The 19462-nt window shown below is 32.1% G+C and overlaps 1 protein-coding gene across 6 annotated transcripts in view; it reads right to left on the reverse strand.

The window, feature by feature from the left end:
• Positions 1–8470: 8470 nt before the first annotated feature.
• Positions 8471–19462, reverse strand: part of LOC133178563 (beta-1,3-galactosyltransferase 1-like) — a 36358-nt gene continuing 25366 nt past the window's right edge. For 5 of the 6 annotated variants that reach the window (XM_061313272.1, XM_061313270.1, XM_061313271.1 and 2 more), the window contains exon 3: positions 8471–10176. In XM_061313272.1, the coding sequence (XP_061169256.1) occupies positions 9163–10176 (1014 nt within the window). In that variant the 3' untranslated portion in view covers positions 8471–9162. The remainder of the gene's footprint in view (positions 10177–19462) is intronic. The other variant, XR_009719990.1, reaches the window with a different exon arrangement.

The following is a 19462-nucleotide window of genomic DNA, read 5'->3' on the forward strand; positions in this document are numbered from 1 at the left end:
TTCCACAGTGACTAATAAAGAATCATTTACAAGTTCATACAGATGCTTCATCAACCGCATCTAGCACAACAGAATATAATATACCTAACAATACATTATCAATGTTACAGTAATATTACTGTGGAATAATATTGTGTCTTTTTGTAGTTCTATTATTTTTCTTGGAAGTCAAATTTCGTTATTTTAGCTAAAAAGGCTATTTTTAAGTATCCTTTACATTAGTAAAATCTTATTTATTTATTTTGTCTCGTTATATTTGTGAACGTTTATGCAAAAGAGAACTTCTGCTCTTGAAATTTAACTAAAAAATTTCGCTACGAAAAAGAATCCGTCCATCTAAATACATGTTAAAGTAATTTTTAATGGTAGCACCTACTTTATAGCTTTTACAAATTATTTAACATTGTATTTTTCTTTCTTGTGTAGGAAGCCATGTTCTACCTCTGAATTGAAAAAAAAAATACTGTAAGATAGCGTCCTTTTCTTTAAGATTAAATGAAGATTTTGAATATTCCGTAAATTGAACTTAGACAATAAATTACACGTTCTTTGTTTTGATATAAACCCAACTGTTATCTCTCCCCGTCGGATCAATTCTTAGGATTAGAAAAAAAAAAAACAATATAGGTTGCCAATCATTGAGTTTAATCATTAACTATTTCAATCAATTTAATAACTTTTAATTTCATTTAATTTTAAAAGAACACAAATATAAGCAAGTTTTTTTTAATCCTTATGTATTTCGACTGCTTGATCAGAATAATGGGTTTTCGTTGTTTTACAAAATAAAATTTAAAGCAAAAATGATACGTTATTTCTAAAGTTTTTTGTTTTAACAACAGCCAATCGGATTAGAGGTGGCATCCGACCAAATGTATACACAATTAAAAGCAAGGGTAAAATGAACAATGTACAGTAGTGGGCAAAATAGACAGTAAGCCTATATTAGGTATCCCGAGTCACTTTTCTACTAAAAAAAACTATATAAAAACTACCTACAGTGACAAGTTTTTGGTGATCATTATTTTTTCAACATTGAAGGACAGATGATACAAACAAAAAATTGGATGCCTGAACTGATAAATATTTTTGGACTGTTTTTATTGTGATTGATGCAAATATTAAATTTCACAAAAATATTAAGAAATTGTCAAAATTCTACATCTTTGCAATTTTCAGGGAAAAAACAGAAATAAAAAAATCAAGAACCCAAACTTTTGACACACCTTTTGTACCCAAAGGATTTGTATCAGAAACCAACAAAAAAGTGTCAAAAAGATCAATTTTAGCATTTTGCAACAGCAGACCTGTTTGTTTAAATTAAGCATCTCTTAATCTGGCTTAAAAATGACCTGAAGACTGTCAAGAAGCTACCTTTACGCGCCTTTAATCCACCTTTCAGATATCTTAAATCATCCTTTGAGGAGTTAGAGATGGTTTATATTAATGGAAGCTTAATGATGGTGTAAATATTACAGAGAGGTAGTTTAAGGATGCTTAATAAAAGATGACTTAAAGAAGATCTTTAAACACTCTTTAAGCGTCTATGAGCCACTCTAAGCTAAGTTGAAAGGAAGTGTTTCATCTTCTGCATGCAAGTCAGTTGTGGTGTAAACGGCTTAAAGAACGCCAATTGATAAGGTAATTTAAGTTTATTATCCAAGACAGTGCGCGGTCATTTCATCATGGAGAATACTTGGCAACAAAGCGTAAAAATAGATGACATTACTAGATAACTCCAAATGCTAAGAATTTATCAGTTTGCTAAGAATACAATTGATGGTAATATTTAATGTTTTCAAAAGAAGCAAAGTAAATTTTGAAATTATCTAGTGCTAATACACTGTTAAAAAACAAATAATGCGCTGATTAATGTGAAAAAGTTATGTCATACAATATATTTTAGATGTATATGATTCATTCGAGTAGAATGCATTATTCTTTAACGCTATCGTTATCTTGACGGCCATTCTACAAAAGTAACAAACAGGTCTGATGTTGCAAATTGCTAAAATTTGGTCTTTTTAACACTTTTTCTTTGTTGATTTCTGATCCAAATTCTTTAGGAACGAAATGTCTGTCAAAACCTTGGGTTCTCGATTTTTTATTCTGATTTTTTTTGTTTTGAAAATTGATGCGATTCAAAATATGCTGCATTTTGATTATGCATATCGCTGAAAGGAAATTGGTGGACTGGAAGCAGGTGTAGCATAGTCTACAATTGCAATTGGTTTTAATTTTGCACAAAACACCATATCGCACCTATAAAACAGATACAAACAACAAAATACAGCAGAACACACGTGACATCGACAACATAGGATCGCTTCATTAAATTGCATAATTTTATCAACTCTCCACAATCACGTCGTCACAGTATAAGATACCTCATAACTGTACAGAATATCAAACAAGACGAATACAGGATGCTGGAATTGGTATTCATGCTATCGTTCTGATCACACAACGCCGTAAACATCAACTTCAAAGTCTCAAACCAAATAGTATGGCAACAGCAACACCGCTGAATAGTTTGTTTAGCTACTAGTCCAAAATGTTTATTGCAAAACATCGTTGTAGAGTTAGAGTGCAAAGATTCGTAAGAAAGTTTTACAGAAAACTGTACCGGGTAAGTAGATAGACTTGGTGCTGGTAGTCTTATGATGTGGAAAAGGGTATTATATACAAGAGGACTCATTTGGTTAACATTCGAAGGAATTTGACGACAAAACAATACTCTGACGATATTTTACCTGCACATGTCTCTCCAATAAAGAATCATCTTGGAGCCGTATTTTATCTGACGATATACAACCACATATGTCTCGTCTGACAAGTACATTCTTGCAAGGCTAAAGCATCCTCTTCTGCCTTGGCCATCTAAATCGCAAAATTTAAATCTCAATGATCATGCTTGGGACAAGATGGATAGGCATATCCACCAAAGACAACCGAATCCCAGGATTCTGCAAAAGCTGACCAAAGTTCTACATTTAGAGTGGGATAACATTCCCATGCAGTTTTGAATACACTCATTTGCGTCCATTATGATGACGTTTAGGCTTTCATTGGTGTCCGGGGGGGGGGGGGGGGGCAGATATTGATCTTTATTGACCTTGAACTGTCTATGATTGTAAAATTATTGAGTAATTACTACAATTTGATTGTATACCTATTGTTTCCCACATTTCTGTTGATCAATACATCATTCTACTAATTAACCTTAATGTTAAACGTGTCTCGAAAATTACTATTCGTTTCTTTTATTAAACGGTATATAATCCCACTGTGGGACGTGGAGACCGTTTCTTCGGATGAAACCGTATAAATAGAGGTCCCGTGTCGCAGTAGGTGCTGGCACGAAGAAGATCCCTCACTGCTCAATGACCCTGAGTGCCGATTGTAGGACAAAATTTGTAGCTCTCCACCGGCAAGTGTTGGCGTCTCCATATGAGTGAAAAATTCTCGAGAGGGACGTTAAACAGCATACAAACAAAAACAAATTAAACGGTATATTGCATGCAGTCTCGTGTAGTAATTTTCTAAGACTTATTTTAGTAAAATTATAAAGTTGCTCGTGAAAAGCATTGGGTCATATCATATTCCTTCTCAGCAGACCCTGCGAATTGACATAAACTGAATTTACAATCCAATATAGAAAAAAAAATCTTCCGTATACTCAGTTTTTAAAATGCATGTATCTACAAGCTTGTATTAATTCTTATGTTTAACAAAATAATGACGTACATACAGGACAAAGAAATAGGCTTAATAAATGTAATATCACTTGCAAAGGTTCATAAAAACCTTGAAGAGACAACGATATTTACTGTCCCTAGAGATTGATAATTGGTTAAACAATAAAACGGTATGAAAAATGAATTATCCAGATTACTGCTAAAAATAACATAGAAGTTATGCTATGTCATATACACTTCAGGGAGATCGAAGAGGAAATGTGAAATGGAACTATCTAAATGGTCGAGTCATTTTTTTCCGCTTTTTCAATTGGTCGTTAAACAAAATGTTCCGTCTCCACGAATCACTTATATGGCAACACACATATCGGGAGGACAATGCAAGCGCGATAACTCTTACACCAAAAGCAGTTCAATCCAAAGTCCATATCTATATTAAATTTGATGTAATATCCTCGTCATCTCTTCTTTAATTTTAATATACGGAATAAACAAATCAAATGTATATTTATTATTGACTTTTTTTAAACACAAACACAATCAACATAATATATTATCAACATTTTTTTCTGAATAGAAGGAAAAAATCGATAGGTGCTAAACAAAGCATTAAATTGCCATTAACGTATTGGGGGTTTTAAAACTAGTACAGCACTTACAGGAAAGTTAAAACAATCAGTTATACAGAATATTAGGGAATTGGCCCTGTCAACTATATATATCTCATTAGCTGCAAGGTTTGTCAAAACAGTATATTGGGGAAATGGGAGATGTCCGCCGAAGAATCATAGTCATTTTATGACTATTAATACCAAAAAAGTCAATGAACAAGTTGGGGAACATTTCAACTTTGAATGTCACAAATTGGAGGATATCACATTTGTGTTAATTGACCATAAGCCAAGAAGGACCGATGATCAGAGAAAAGGCAATGAAAAGTTTTTGATGGACAGGCTAAAGTTTTTCACCCCAAGAATATAGTGTTCCCCAAAATTATTGAGAATTTTTTTTATGATACATTTATCTAAAATGTTAGATTGATAACATAAAGTGTTACGTAATGTTATTATTAAATATATGGAGATAACGAACAGTATTTGAGCTCAAAAGTCCATTAAACATCACAAAATAGGAGCAGAGCAAACACGGACCTCTAAGACATCAGAGGCAGGATCAGGTGCCATGGAGGAGTGGGAATCCCCTGCCGAAAGGTCACACACGCCGTGTGCTCCTTGTCATGATCGGGAAATAACTGAAAAATCCGTCGACAATTCAGTGTGCAAATAATGGCCTAACAATTAGTATGAAAAAAGTCAGTCATCGTTTGAATTAATGATAGATTGTATTTGCTGAAAAGGTCATTTTATCGACCATAGAACTTACGAAATGATGACTTTAAACGAGACTGCTGATATTCTTGCATATTTTATTTAATCACAAAGTTCCATTCATTCTAATGATACATGAAATTTTTATGGAGAGCCTCCCAATATACAATATATATAATATATACTTCCTGTTGTCTGCTGATTTTCATAATTACTGCTTTAGAAAATAGAAAGCTTACTTAAGTAATGAATAGATAAGGAATTGTTAAATCTGGTAATATTTCACCGTCTACTATGTATTGTGTGGTACAAAGTATTAAAAAAGAAGAGGAAATCTGTTAAAGAAAACAGTTTTTAAGCGGGGTAAACTAGCATCAGAAATCAAAGAAGGCTTGGATAATCAGTAATAACAACAATAAGTGTAGTAAAATGAGGTTTCATTCTTAGCCCTACCAGCTCTTTCCCTCTACCGAGTTCTTTTCTATATCTCAATATGGCGTCCCACCTGAATCAATAGTTACACCAGTGGATTGCTCAGTGTTTCAGAAGTATCACTAGTTTTGTATTTTTTTGATGATAAACATCTACAATAGGCTTTCCTTTTTCCAAAGCATTCATTTTGAACATAAGCAATCGACTGGAAGTATACAAGGAAAGTGGGAAGTTATTCATGAAAATTGCATATAACTAAAAAAGAAATATTTAACTTTCAATAAAAAAAATGATTTCAAACTATAAATATTTTATTCTAAAAATATTTTGAAAAAAAGTTTCACAAAAAATTCTCTATAATTTCTGGGAACACTTTATAAAAACACTAAGTAACACGAATTTCATCAGGATCAACGTGAACTGTGTGATACTGTCAAAAAGGACTATTACTTCTAAGGAGTGTTGACTCCCATAAATGTACATCAATTTATCAATATCTTATCTTTTGATTAATGTTGTAATTTATTATCAAATCTTTTTTTCTTAAGGATAATCATTAAATTCTAGATTTAGTTTTTTTTTTTTTTTTTAATTTTATTTTATTTGTGTGGTTTTGTTTGTCTTTCTTTTACTTTCTTTTCTTTTTATGGCAAAAAGGGGGGATGTATGACCTAAATTGTCCTCGCTTTTTTAAAAGGAACGCAGAAAGCGTCGAAAGATATGTTTTAGTGTATATATGTTTTAGTGTATATATGTTTTAGATAAACATGTGACTGTACAATACAAATGAAAAATATCAAAATATGATATATTTCCATTGCCTAAGTACTGTGGTAAAAATATGTCTCTTTTTTTATTTGACTAATATTATTTTATTGAATATTATCTTCTTTCACATATAAATGTAAATATTAAAATGCACTGTCTAGTGTGATGGGTATGCCGGAGACATTAACAAAAGTTGGAAACTTCGGATATTTTATGCAAAACGGGCTTTGCCAGTTATGCAACTTATGCCACATTTCCAACGGTTCGTTAATGCCCCAGCATACCCCAAGAAACTAAACAGTGATTCTTAAATAAAAGAAAACAAACGTTTGTGACGCTTAATTTATAATTAAAAATTATCTCAAAGCATATTTGATGCTTAATATATCAAACAAAAAAAGGGGGAAAATGAAGCATAAAGCAATTTAGGACATAGAATTAGAAAACGCATTTATCATTTTTTTTAAATAATTATTTTTACTTTACCAATATGCTACATTCTAAAGAATAAAATATTCATCCATCCTTCAACCACTCTCTCCCAACGTCGTTTTATATGTATTGAATTATAAATGTATGCAATTATAATGAGAGATTGAAAACTATCAAAAGTGATACGCATTTGAAAGACAAAAAAGTGTTATCTATCTTATATGACTATTATTATTCCAAAAACAGAACATGCATTTCAAAAGTAACAATGTTATTATACTGGTGTGTCAATATTACATGTAAAAACATAAAACAATAAAACCAGCCCTAGCGCATTTTGTCAAAACGATAGAAATCAAATTTCATTTTGGTTAACATGTACCTGTAATAATTAACCTTATTATATTATTTAAAATCATCTGAATTTTTACTTAGTTTTCAAGCAAACGTAAGAGCTGATCAACTGCATTGACAAATAATATGATACCTCATTATTTTTAAAATGTTTTTTTTCACTACATTTGACAGCAGGAAAACGAAAAAAAAACATTTTGTATGTTAGGTAAGTTTTTTTCCCTAACAAGTGCTAATCATTATAAAAGTTATGGAGGTACACATAGCAAGGGATTTTCCTGAAATTCAGAACACAACCAAATAAAATCAAAATACTCTTTAAAAAAAGAAAATGAAGTGTAATCAGGAAAATTCACCTTCTTTAATTGTCAGAAAGAACAAAACAAAGACCTAACAAAAAATACTATATTATACTTTAGTTTACAATAAAAAAAAGTTCCAAAGTAAAGTTTCATAGTATATCAAAGTATTAAAGTATTTACAATAATTAACTATAATTATTTTTGTAAGGGGTACAAAATGCAAGAACACAGCAGGGAAATTCAATGTCATTTTGTAGTGATCAAATAAAACTTAAGGACATGTGATGCATACAAACTTTTTTTTTTAAATTATGAAAAAAAAACACCTAAACCACCTAAGTAAAATGAATAATTTTAGAAGGTTTTATTTCTTCATTCAAGGTTTCACAATAATGTCCTACACAATGATAAAAAGATGTATAAATTTAAAAGGGTGGCAGCAAAAAGGTAGCTATAGAATTTTAAACATCGTTGAGTTTACAATTTCTTAATATTTTCGAAATTTAATATATCATTTACAACCAAAATATGTCAAAAAATATATATTAATCAATCCAAGCATCCATTGTTTTGTTTGTATCGTCTGTCCTTAATATTGTTTACTAAATATAGCTAATAAAAAAGAAGAAATTCTCTCAGGAAAAATACGCTATCAGACGTACGCCTAAAATTCGTGAATCTCTAGAAAAAAAAACCATGATATTCTGTCAGCATTAATAAAGTCTTATCTGATTGTTCGAATGGATGACGATCTATTCTTTACTAGCTGGCGCTCTGAAAGTGTGACATTTTCTTTGATGTTTGAGTTGGCTTGAGTTAAATCATTAATTGATAATAAATCGATTAATCGATTAGCATTGAGCGAATAATCGATGTCGATTTGTTTTGCAGGTTACCAAAGTGGTAATCCACACCCACAAGCTTAACAAAAAGGAACCCCTCTACCTAATATTGTTTACAATAATTTTATTCTTTTACACCCTTTGGATTAAATCCTGATGGAAAAAAATTGAAGAAACACAGCAACGTTTAAGTACCCTTTATTTATTTTTTCTTTAGTTGCGTTCGAAATGAGTTATGTAATATAAGGAAATACTCTCTCTTTCTCTCTCTCTCTCTCACACACACAGAGAGAGAGAGAGAGAGAGAGAGAGAGAGAGAGAGAGAGAGAGAGAAACAAACACACACACACACACACAACCATACGATGAATTACTCATCTAATAATTCTATATCTTAATTAGTAAAGAGTTGCATACAAAGGGAAATAAGAAATAGTTCACAGAGTTACATTTTCGATTTTAAAGCCTAAATAAGTTCTTAAAACTCGAAAGCAATAAAAAATTCATGAAGTTTACAAAAACAACTCTGATACAACTGACACTCCATCAAAGCGGCCTATACATAGCATTCTTGGTCAAAAGTACACAACTCTATTTCATATGTACACAGCAGCATAATATAAATTCAGACTTAAGTCAAACTCAGTCCAAAAAATATAAAAACTGTATTTTTAGGCAAAAACAATGAAGATCTTGATATATATAAAGAGATTTATATATATAATCACTCGGATTTAAAGAGATGCAGTACTTCAGTGTTGTATAATACTTTATCACATCGATATATATAAGAAGCATTGTTCTTCGAATAATTAACTATCTTCTTTCACAAATATCACAGAATTGAGATCTTCAAATAATTAAACCGGACAGAGTAACAAAGCACTGTAGTAATCACATGCATAATAAACACACATAGTTATTTTATGTTGTTTATTTATCTCACCTAAGCAAACAAGAGGTGCACCATCTTTTTCTACCACATTTACCTCATGGAGGTATAGATTTATAGAAATATATATCCAAATAAATCAGCTACTTTATAAATAAAATCATAGTCTACAAATCGACAATTTGACCATCTATCTTGTAATTCTAGCCACATTCTTTCAATTTCTGATGGACCGTAATGGTGTCCGGTAATTTTGTACCTGAAGTTCTTCCCACACGGTCCTTGATCACGGTATCCACAGCTGAATCCCGCGTACTTATTAGCTGTTGCTCCAATATATTGTCTACACAAACCAGTTATATACACGTCCTCAAATATAAAATACGGAACCTTTTGTGTAGCACGGAAAAGGTTTTGTAAAATATCACCACTCATCAGATAGGCAGTTCCGGCTATATAATCTGGATAGTAATCTTCTTTATATTGCGTCCTTGAAACTCTCCATTTTGAAACCGGATGTCTAAATGGAGATGACCCCGTGACCTTACACCCACCTATTGCATTTTTTATTTGATGTTTCTTAAGATCATCTAAGAGTCTAGGAAGATTCAGGAACATATCATCGTCTATTTTAAGAAGATATTGCACACCATGACAGTGCAACGATGCCCATCGCAACATAGCAATTGACTTCCTTGTTAAATTTTCGTAAGTTTCTAAAATATCGTCAAATATAATATCATTGTAAATTTCACTTTCAGTTATTGCAATGCTTTGAAGGGCAGTGTTTGGACTTCTTCCTAATAAAAATTTTACTACAACGGTCGAATGTACATTGGATACGTTTCCCCATGTATTTCGTATGGCATTTCTTTGTTCAAAGTTAGATACAGCACTTGGCACCACAATCAGTAGATATACATCTTTACTATCACAAGTTACAGGAACTATTGATGATGGTTTGATGATTCCAGATCTTATGTAAGCTTGGACAAGTTTATAAGATGTTTCCCTGATGTTTTGTTTTGATTTTCGAAAAGGTAAACAAACTATGTAGGTGATAATGAACAATAATATTATCCATTTGAATATCCATATTACATTCTTTATCCTGAATCTCAGGGTGAACTGAAATGAAAATAGAACAAATTTATATATTGAAAACATTGTTATGATGAAGTACTGTTCTAAAAGACCAGTCTTCTATTTCTTTATAAGAAATCGGAAATAAAGATTAATGGGAGAATTGAAGTTTAGGATATGCATTAGATTTCTTAGTTTTTGTTCTGATTAAAGTATTTCAAATTATTTATTATATTTCGTTTAATTTAAAAAAAAATATTTATGTCGTCCGACTTAAAATACCAGACCAAACAAGGAAGTCATGCACAGTACCTTTATATGCTGAGTCAGTCTCATTTAGAAATAAAAATGGATATGTATCACGGTGACTGCAAACTTACATGAAAGTTTTTGAAAACATCGACATTATCAATTCTATTGCTTCCTACATGTACAAGTGCCAGAAATGGGCTGTTGGCTGAATAAAATTCCAAAAAGAAATATATTTGATATACCAGGAAAAAATTCTGTCAATAGTCACTTTTTGTATAAGAATGATAATAGCTGTTTTTCTTTCAATCTCAAATTTAAAATACCATGAACTTTTCTCCCCGTTTTATTTTCGCCCCTTTCCCCCTACACACACAGGGGGGGGGGGGCGAATTTAAAACGGGCGAATTCAAAGAACACAGTAAAATTTCTTAAACAAAAATGTGACTGGGCGAATTAAAAACGGGGCAAAATTGTTTACAAGTTTGAAAGGGCGAAAATAACACAGGGCGAATAAACCTGTATACAGTATATCTGATGTATAATTCTTTATCAAGATAACATTGATTTAGAAATCTCTTCAATGCATCACACAAAAACACACACACAGACAAATACACAGAGAAAGACAGTATATCTGATGTATAATACTTTATCAAGATAAAATCAATTTAGAAATCTCTAAAATGTAACACACACAAACACATTTAAACAGACAAATACACAGAGAAAGAGAGGGGAGGAATGAGAGGTGACGCTCTGATAAAAAGTAAACTAATAAGATATATTATCCCTTTTTCTATCTTCTCTTGATTTAGACATATTATGACTAGAATTCGGGACAGAATTTTCTATACATGTATGTAAATCAATAGAACATACGACAGGGGAAATTTTGCCTTGCTGTGCAGCATACTTTTACATCGAAATTTTTTGAAGATTTCAGGAAATTTTTGAAATCTTATTCTTAAATTCTGGGGTAATTTTTATTTTTCGTGATTATTATTAACATTTTTTAATTAAATTTATTGATTTGTAAAAATCATTTCATAAAATTTGCTCAAGAAAATTACGATGTTGTTAAATGAAACCGTTTAAATAGGTTTTGAATAGGTTTTTTTTAGTTTTAAACTTTGCAGATTCATATTGACTAAAATTTTACGAGATCAAGGATATGATATAGTTACGAAATTCTATAAAAACGATAAATTGTGTTCATGGCCATGCTCTCTCAATTTTCCACAGATTATAACATTTGATCATCCCATTTCTTTAGTTTCTGGTGTCAATATTTAGCATACAAACGCTCAAATAAGCATTTTCCCTGCATGTCTCTGTCCGTCTGTCTGTGTTTGTCATATACTTCAAAACATTTTGGAACTCTCCAAAACCATTTTAGCTCAGCTGGAAAAGACATACTTACAATTTGGTAAAGAGAATTGAATTCAAGGCTAATGAATAAGAGGGCTTTTTCTTTTTTTCAGGGACTTATTGATTTTGTGTCATTTAAAAATCTCCACAATTAATTTTTGAACCGGAAAAGTCAAATTTTACGTAAAAACCTCCTCAATGAACGTAGTTTCATTGTTTCAAAATTGTTCAAGGCATGCCTAATGTGGAGCCTCAATAAGGAATCAAATTTCGTATAGGAAAGATTACTTCCTAAGAGAAACAACCTTGTGACGGTACATATTGTCGTTTTGTACATATTGTCGTCGGCGACAATATGTACCTACTCTCACTGCACATATTGTCGTCCATCGGTACATATTGTCGCCGGCGACAATATGTACCGAGACGAGCCTTATTTTCCTCCTGCATAATGGACGACAAAATGTACAGTCAAGCACCAGCACATATTGTCGTCGGCGACAATATGTGCAGTCAAGATCGGCATATATTGTCGTCGATATGTTGTTTTGACGAATATTTACTTGAGAAAGGAAAAAGAGATTGACAAACACACACACACACATACACACGGAGGAGACAGACAGCATTACTAGCAATACTGTAGGAAGAAAACTTTTTGGTCAAAAGATTTTGTCCAGAATTGACGTACATCACTATGATACATGTATGTCAAGATACCGTAATTCATCAAATATATGATAAGTCAGCCTATTCTTCTTCTTAATATATACATGGAGATTGAATACATGTACATGTATTTTTTTTTTTTTTGTTCAGTAGTAATGATTATTTGGAAATTATTTTTTGCGTTGTTCTTACATATAGAATCATGTGCCGATATAATTGGTGTTGGGGTTAATTTTTAGATCACCTTAACTGGAAGTTCAAGTGAACTCTTCTGATCACATTTTGCCTGACCGCCAGTCCGTCTGTGAACGTTTCACAATTTCAGCTTCTTCTCAAAAACTACTGGGTCAATTTCAACCAAACTTGTCACAAAGCATCCTGGATAAAGGGGATTCAAGTTTGTTCAAATGAAGGGCCATGTCCTCTTTCAAGGGAAGGAGTTCAGAAAATTTAGTGACATCTTTTAAAAATCTTCACAAGAACCACTGTGTCAGAAAAGTTGAAACTTATGTGAAAGGTTCATTATGAAGTGCAGATTCAGTTTAATTCAGATCATGTCCCTAGGGGGAAGGGTGTGGCTACAAAAGGTGATCAAAGTTTTTCATAGAATATTTGAAAAAAAAAATCTTTCAAAATCTTTCCAAGAACTACTGGGCCAGAAGATACTAATGTGAAAGTTTCATTACATAGCGTACGTTCAATTTTGAGGTGCTGGCACGAAAAAAGATCCCTCAATGACCCTGTGTGCCAAGTATAGGTCTAAATTTGCATCCCTCCACCGGGAAGTGGTCACGTCTCCATATGAATGAAAAATTCTCGAGAGGGAAATTATACATACAAACAAACAAACAAAAATAAAATTAATTTTGTTCAAATCATAACCCCATGGGTAGGACAAGTCCACAATGGGCAATCAAAGTTATACATAAAAATATATACAGAAAATCTTTAAAAATCTTCTAAAAAAAACCAAAGACAGATGAAGCACAGGAGCAATGCCCCCCCCCCCTTCTCCCCCCCCCCCCCCGCTTGGCGGTTTGATTTTTTTTTGTGGTTTTGGTAAAAACTTGTATAATAATTATACTCTCAATTTAGTCTATAGCTAAAATTTCATAATTTATTTAACATATACAGTAACACACCTTTACATACAATTGACTTCTTTTTGCTTTTCAAAAACAATACGGAACCGCGCACCCCCACCCCCTCCGTTCTGAAATTTCTAGATCCGCCACTGAGAAGCAGTAGTAGGCCCGTGATTACTGATGTTTAAATGGAAGCATCTTCAGGTAGTACAGATTCAAGTATCTTCAAATCAAATCGGGCCTTGGGTACATTGGGCCACAATGGGCGATTAAAGTTTTACTTAAGGAATGGATTTAATAGCTACCCAATTTATACGGTATAAATTGGGTTGGGGCAGTTTACGCTTTATAAACCGCGAAGCGGTTTAAATAAAAGTGTAAACTGTTCCAACCCACTTTATACCGTATAAATTGGGTAGCTATTAAATTCATTCCTTATAATTTTATTTTCATTCATTTAGTGTAAGAAAAAAGATTATTGTACTTCAAAAATGACTTCAGGTTATACAAAATTTAAATGTAAAGTAAGGCGGATCGATACGTTTTTGACGCAAGTCATTGTGACGTAGGCAACCCAATTTATACGTTATAAAGTAATTTTTTTATCCAATCAAATACCGTGTTATAACCAGAATTAAATTATATATGAATACAATCATGTATATGGAAATTATCTTCTCAAAAAGAGCAAAGCAATAATTAATGATATTTACATGGAGCATTGCCATGCATTGTCCTGTGACATGTTCTGATGGACGCAATGAGGGTAGGTACACATTGTCGCCGGCGACAATATGAACAGGACGACAAAATGTACCGTCACAATCACGCTGCATGAAATAACATACGATACACGTCAGTGTGATTCACACACCAATTACATTCACAAAATTGCTAAAAAACAACAAAAGAAATCTTTAAGCAACAATATCTATGGGGCGACAATATGTGCAGTGAGGGTGAAGCACATAATGTCGCCAGCGACAATATGTACATGTGTAACTTTTCAGCCGGCGACAATATGTACCGATGGACGACAGTATGTGTAGTGAGGGTAGGTACATATTGTCGCCGACGACAATATGTTCAAAAAGACAATATGTACCGTCACAAACCTTTTCAAAAAAGCAAGATTACAGTCATGTTAGCAGGGAAGTTTCTTTAAATAGTGTTGATTTACATTTGTTTCAGCCATTATTCTCTAGAGCGGAATTTTTTTTAAAAATCGTTCTTTAAGAACACCATGTGTAAGTTTTACCATATGTTTATCAAATAATGTCATAAAGGAAAGGATGGGATGAAAGGTATATATAGGTTCCATAACCAATGTCAGTAAGTAAGCTTTTTTCTTTCAAACTCTCGTTCCTTATTTGTTTTCCATTTTCAAGAGACACGATGCTTGCTGAGTGTCTCTTAAAAATTAAAACAAACTAAGGTGTGAGCATTTGATAAAACTAACGAGCACTAGCTATGAGACCTTTCTTTATTGTTCAACAAGGTATGTTTAAGTGAAATAAACATGGCGCTGAAGAAGTTGCTTATCCCGTTAATATATACGTCTCTGGTAATCTACATTGATGATCTGTCGAAATAAAAAGTTCAATAATAAAATAAAGTATTCGTAGCTGTTTAAAAATATACTATACCTACATTTTGTGCTATTATAGGCACGGACTTGGAAAGTAAATGTGATGGGGCACATTTCTGTGTTTTTCACACCCTCAGATATATAACGTATAAAGAGTTTTTAAAAGCTGATTTAACATTGACCTTTTGCTTGCTCATAGGTATGCTAATAATTTAGCTTTTTTGGCTTGAACTTTTTCTGACGGAAACTGGATTCCATAAAGTTGTAAACCAGTAATATAATTTGGTATCGCTAAACAAAAGACTGCTAAAGGTATCTTAGATATGTAGAAATATCCTCCGGATGAGTCTTCGGTAATTTTTTACGTCTGATTACCAATTAACGCAAGAGTTCAAAGTATAATATTTACATAAACAACGAGATCAACGTTTTGTTTTTCTAATGTTAAGTAATTACAGAATTTACACGTAAGAGTGCACATTAGCGATTCAAATTTTAGCGGGTTTCTACCAAAACGCTAAAATAAGTAAAAATTAGCACCCCGCTAAACATAGTATAAATTTCTGCACATAATAAATATAAAGTAAATAATTCAATAAATAAAATAAGATATTGACAGAGTAATTTTTAAAATTGTGTCAATATACAAATAAATCTTAATATAACTTGATGTTACTTTGCTTAAAGCGTTTCATTTGATATCACCATGCAAATCTTAGTCAACAAGAAATAAATGACTCAGCTAGGAGCCTTTCCTCCTTTTGTTAATATTTTGTTTATAATTATGAACTTGGAATTTCAAATGCCCTTAACCGCAAATTTAAGTAGAGAGGCTAATTAAACGTGTTTAAGTGTTGAAAATTGTGGCATAAAATACACTTGGTTCAAATTTTCGGAACTGAAAACCCTGTGTCATTAACTTTATTTTTTATTAATAAATTTATCTATATTTTTTTTCACAAATTTTGTTATCTAATTTCAAAGACCATGTTAAAAATTAATCAGCAACTGTGCTGAAATTTAATTTTCATTTTATTTTTACGTGATGCCCTGATCACCCAAATGTTACAATTTCTTGAAAATACAGATAGATTTCTGCAAAAATTAGATCAAGTTTTACATGTATGGTTCTTGTAATACACATAACGTTCCTCTGTTGGTATCGTTGTTTACACAGGCACATAAACCATTTTTTGTACTGTTATGAGGAGAATAAGTATTTTTTAAGATTTATTTTCGATAAAATTATTTTTGTCATGTATTCTTCCTGTGTGTAATAGCATTGTTCCTCATGCCCTTTAGAAAATACCCCTGCTGGGTTGTATTGCTGTGTTAAACAAATGCACATTTGTTTGTACACTAATAAAAGTGAATTTTATTTTGGATATCAAGTGCATAATCGAAAGAAAGTTGCAAAATTTCTTTTCCATATCTTAAGAATGAAGATAATATAGTACTATAGTCATAATGTGGATAAGGGAGATTTCACGAAGGATTTTCTTGTATGATCAACAATCAGTAACATGTATTGTACAAGTATAATAAATGATTCCAACACCCTCTCCCCATCTTTACCGCCACCCCAACCCACCCACACATGTGTACAAAGAAAAGGGTAAGTATATCTGATAGAATAGCGCATTATGTAGAAACTTCTAGATTTTACACTTCCACTTATCGCTCTCTCTCCCTCTCTTCTTCTTCTTCTTCTTGTAAATTTTAAATAATTTACCGGGTGATATTACAAAATTATTAATAAGATAATTTGCACCCTGTAAATTCAAAATTTAGATGGTGCTTGATGTATGGATTAGAAAGTTTACAAATACTTTCTATTTCATAAGAAAAAAATCCGTCCCAGATCAGTGCAGAAATGCCCGTATTGGAGGGGTGTTCTGTTAACTAGAAAAAAGACTAAAAACTTGGTCATAAAGTACATGTAACAGAGTCTGTAGAATATGGAAACTCATGTTTCCTTTTATTTTGGGGTTTATTGTGTGTGACATTTTTTTTAAAAGTACATGCATATGACTGTTCTAATTATCTGAATTAAATGTATCCAAATTTACTTCCAATTTTTTTTTTTTTTTAAAGTAAACAATTGCTGTTACACGCCGCATATATGTCATAGTGCAGTTTTCTTTTCTTTTCTCTAAGGTTTTAAAATAACAAAAAAAAAATTAATTAAAAAAAAAATCACAAACTTCATAAACAAGACCTATTGTGTATATGCATATACATTTTACCATCCGTACAGTTGCATATCCCTAGGGATTTAGAAGAGTAGTTTTAAGGTTTTCTGTCTTCTGTGGTAGGCCTTCTTGGTATTTTGAGATTTTTTTTTCCATTATTTATATTCTTAGTATTTTTTCTTACCGATTTTTTGCGCGGGAGATCTCGGAAACGAATTACTCGATTATCATGAAATTTTCAGATCTGCTATAACATAAAAAAAAATCTTGACATACTTTTTATGATGTCATTTCCGGTTCAATAATGGAGATTTCTTCCTTTTTTATATATAAATTCTAGATAAAATCCCGCGCAAGCGCGGGGAATACCACTACCGACAGAAAATATATTGTAGTTTCTATTGACAACCTACAGGCTTATAGCAGGAAGAAATACTTTGTTGAAAATCCCGCATGAAGTAGATGTTCAAAATCCCGCATGAAGTAGATATATCTCCACCTTTTGTAAAAAATTATTTTTTATAGCTTTTAACACCCTATGAATAGGCCGAGTATGTAAATCAAATACGGTACCAATTTTGATGCACCAGATGCGCATTTCAACGAATTATGTCTCTTCAGTGATGCTTAAGCCGAAACGTTGGAAATCCAAAATATTTAAATAAAAAAGATTTGAAAGAGCTGAAAAAGATGCCAAAAAATGGAGCCAAATACCTCGAAGGATCAGAGCTATGCATGAGGGAGATAATCCTTATTTTTGAAATAAATTTCTAAATGTTACCACAGGATTTAAATATATATCCGTATTTTTAAGCTAGTACCGAAGTACTAGATTACTGGGCTGTAGAGACCCTCGGGGACTAACAGTCCACCAGCAGAGGCCTCGACCCAGGGGTCATAATGTAAATCATATACGGTACCAATTTTGATGCACCAGATGCGCATTTCAACGAATTATGTCTCTTCAGTGATGCTCAAGCCGAAACGTTGGAAATCCAAAATATTTAAATAAAAAAGATTTGGAAGAGCTGAAAAAGATGCCAAAAAAATGGAGCCAAATACCTCGAAGGATCAGAGCTATGCATGAGGGAGTTACAAAAGACTGTATTCAGAAAAAAAAATTGAAATGTATTGATTAAAGCACAACATTTTACAACATTAATTGTATTTGAACAATTATACCTTATTCATTAATTTTCTCTTTTCATGTACGCAAATTTCTTACGAAGTACAAATTGTACTTCGGGTTCGTTGCCACGATGCTCTCAGTGAGGAATATAATTATACAAATTTTACCGATAAATTTATTAGGAAAACCTACTACATATATGTAATAGTCTTTCGATATATAAATATATTCACAACTTATAGTGTTATCAATGGCTTACCATTATTTCAATGACCATTCTTTTTTTTTATTTATGTACATGCAGCTATAATCGTCTCGTTTTTCTTTTTAACATCGGGCTCGATGCTATATGATGTTCTAGAAGCTTCCGTCAATATTAAGATCGGTGAATGACGAAAATAATTTGCACATTTCCCTTTTTAGTCGGTTATCACAACTTATTTCTTTTATATCATTTAAATCAAGTTTTGATTGAATAATTCGGTGATGACGTTTTAAGAAATAAATAAACGATTGCTTGTTGTCAGTTTCATTAAAAATTGCAAGTAACTTAGATCCGCCAACCGGAAACGCAACCTTTCTCACGTTTCTGCTATTTCATGGCTGTTTATAGAAAATGAAAGTAGACTTTTCATTTAATTTTCGATACTTACTTTGCCAGTGAAATCTAAATATGGTTTACGGACATCATCTTGTATCTAGTGTATTGTTAGAGGAGTAAGTAAGAACTCTGGTGCACCCGTTTCGGAGTTTATTTGCAAAATTTATTAATTTATAAGTATAGATATATCTCAAAATGCATTGAGAATTTGTAACAGATCAAAAACAAAATTGTATAAAGAACTACGCACGCTAACTCTCGATTCCCGCCTACATTTTACACCCATTTAACTCAATACTAATGGCAATTTGGCTTTAAAATCTTTGTTGAATGCAAAGAACAGTTCAATGATAATTGACTGAAAATTTTAATTCCAGTGTTAAATAGTTAATTACCCTAATTGCAGCTCTTCAAATAAGGGGGGGGGGGGGGGGTAGACGATATTTT

This window comes from Saccostrea echinata, unplaced genomic scaffold (genome assembly GCF_033153115.1).
Source record: "Saccostrea echinata isolate AGI-Se365-2 ecotype Australia unplaced genomic scaffold, CSIRO_AGI_Sech_v1 ptg000003l, whole genome shotgun sequence".
Classification (NCBI taxonomy): Eukaryota; Metazoa; Mollusca; class Bivalvia; order Ostreida; family Ostreidae; genus Saccostrea; species Saccostrea echinata.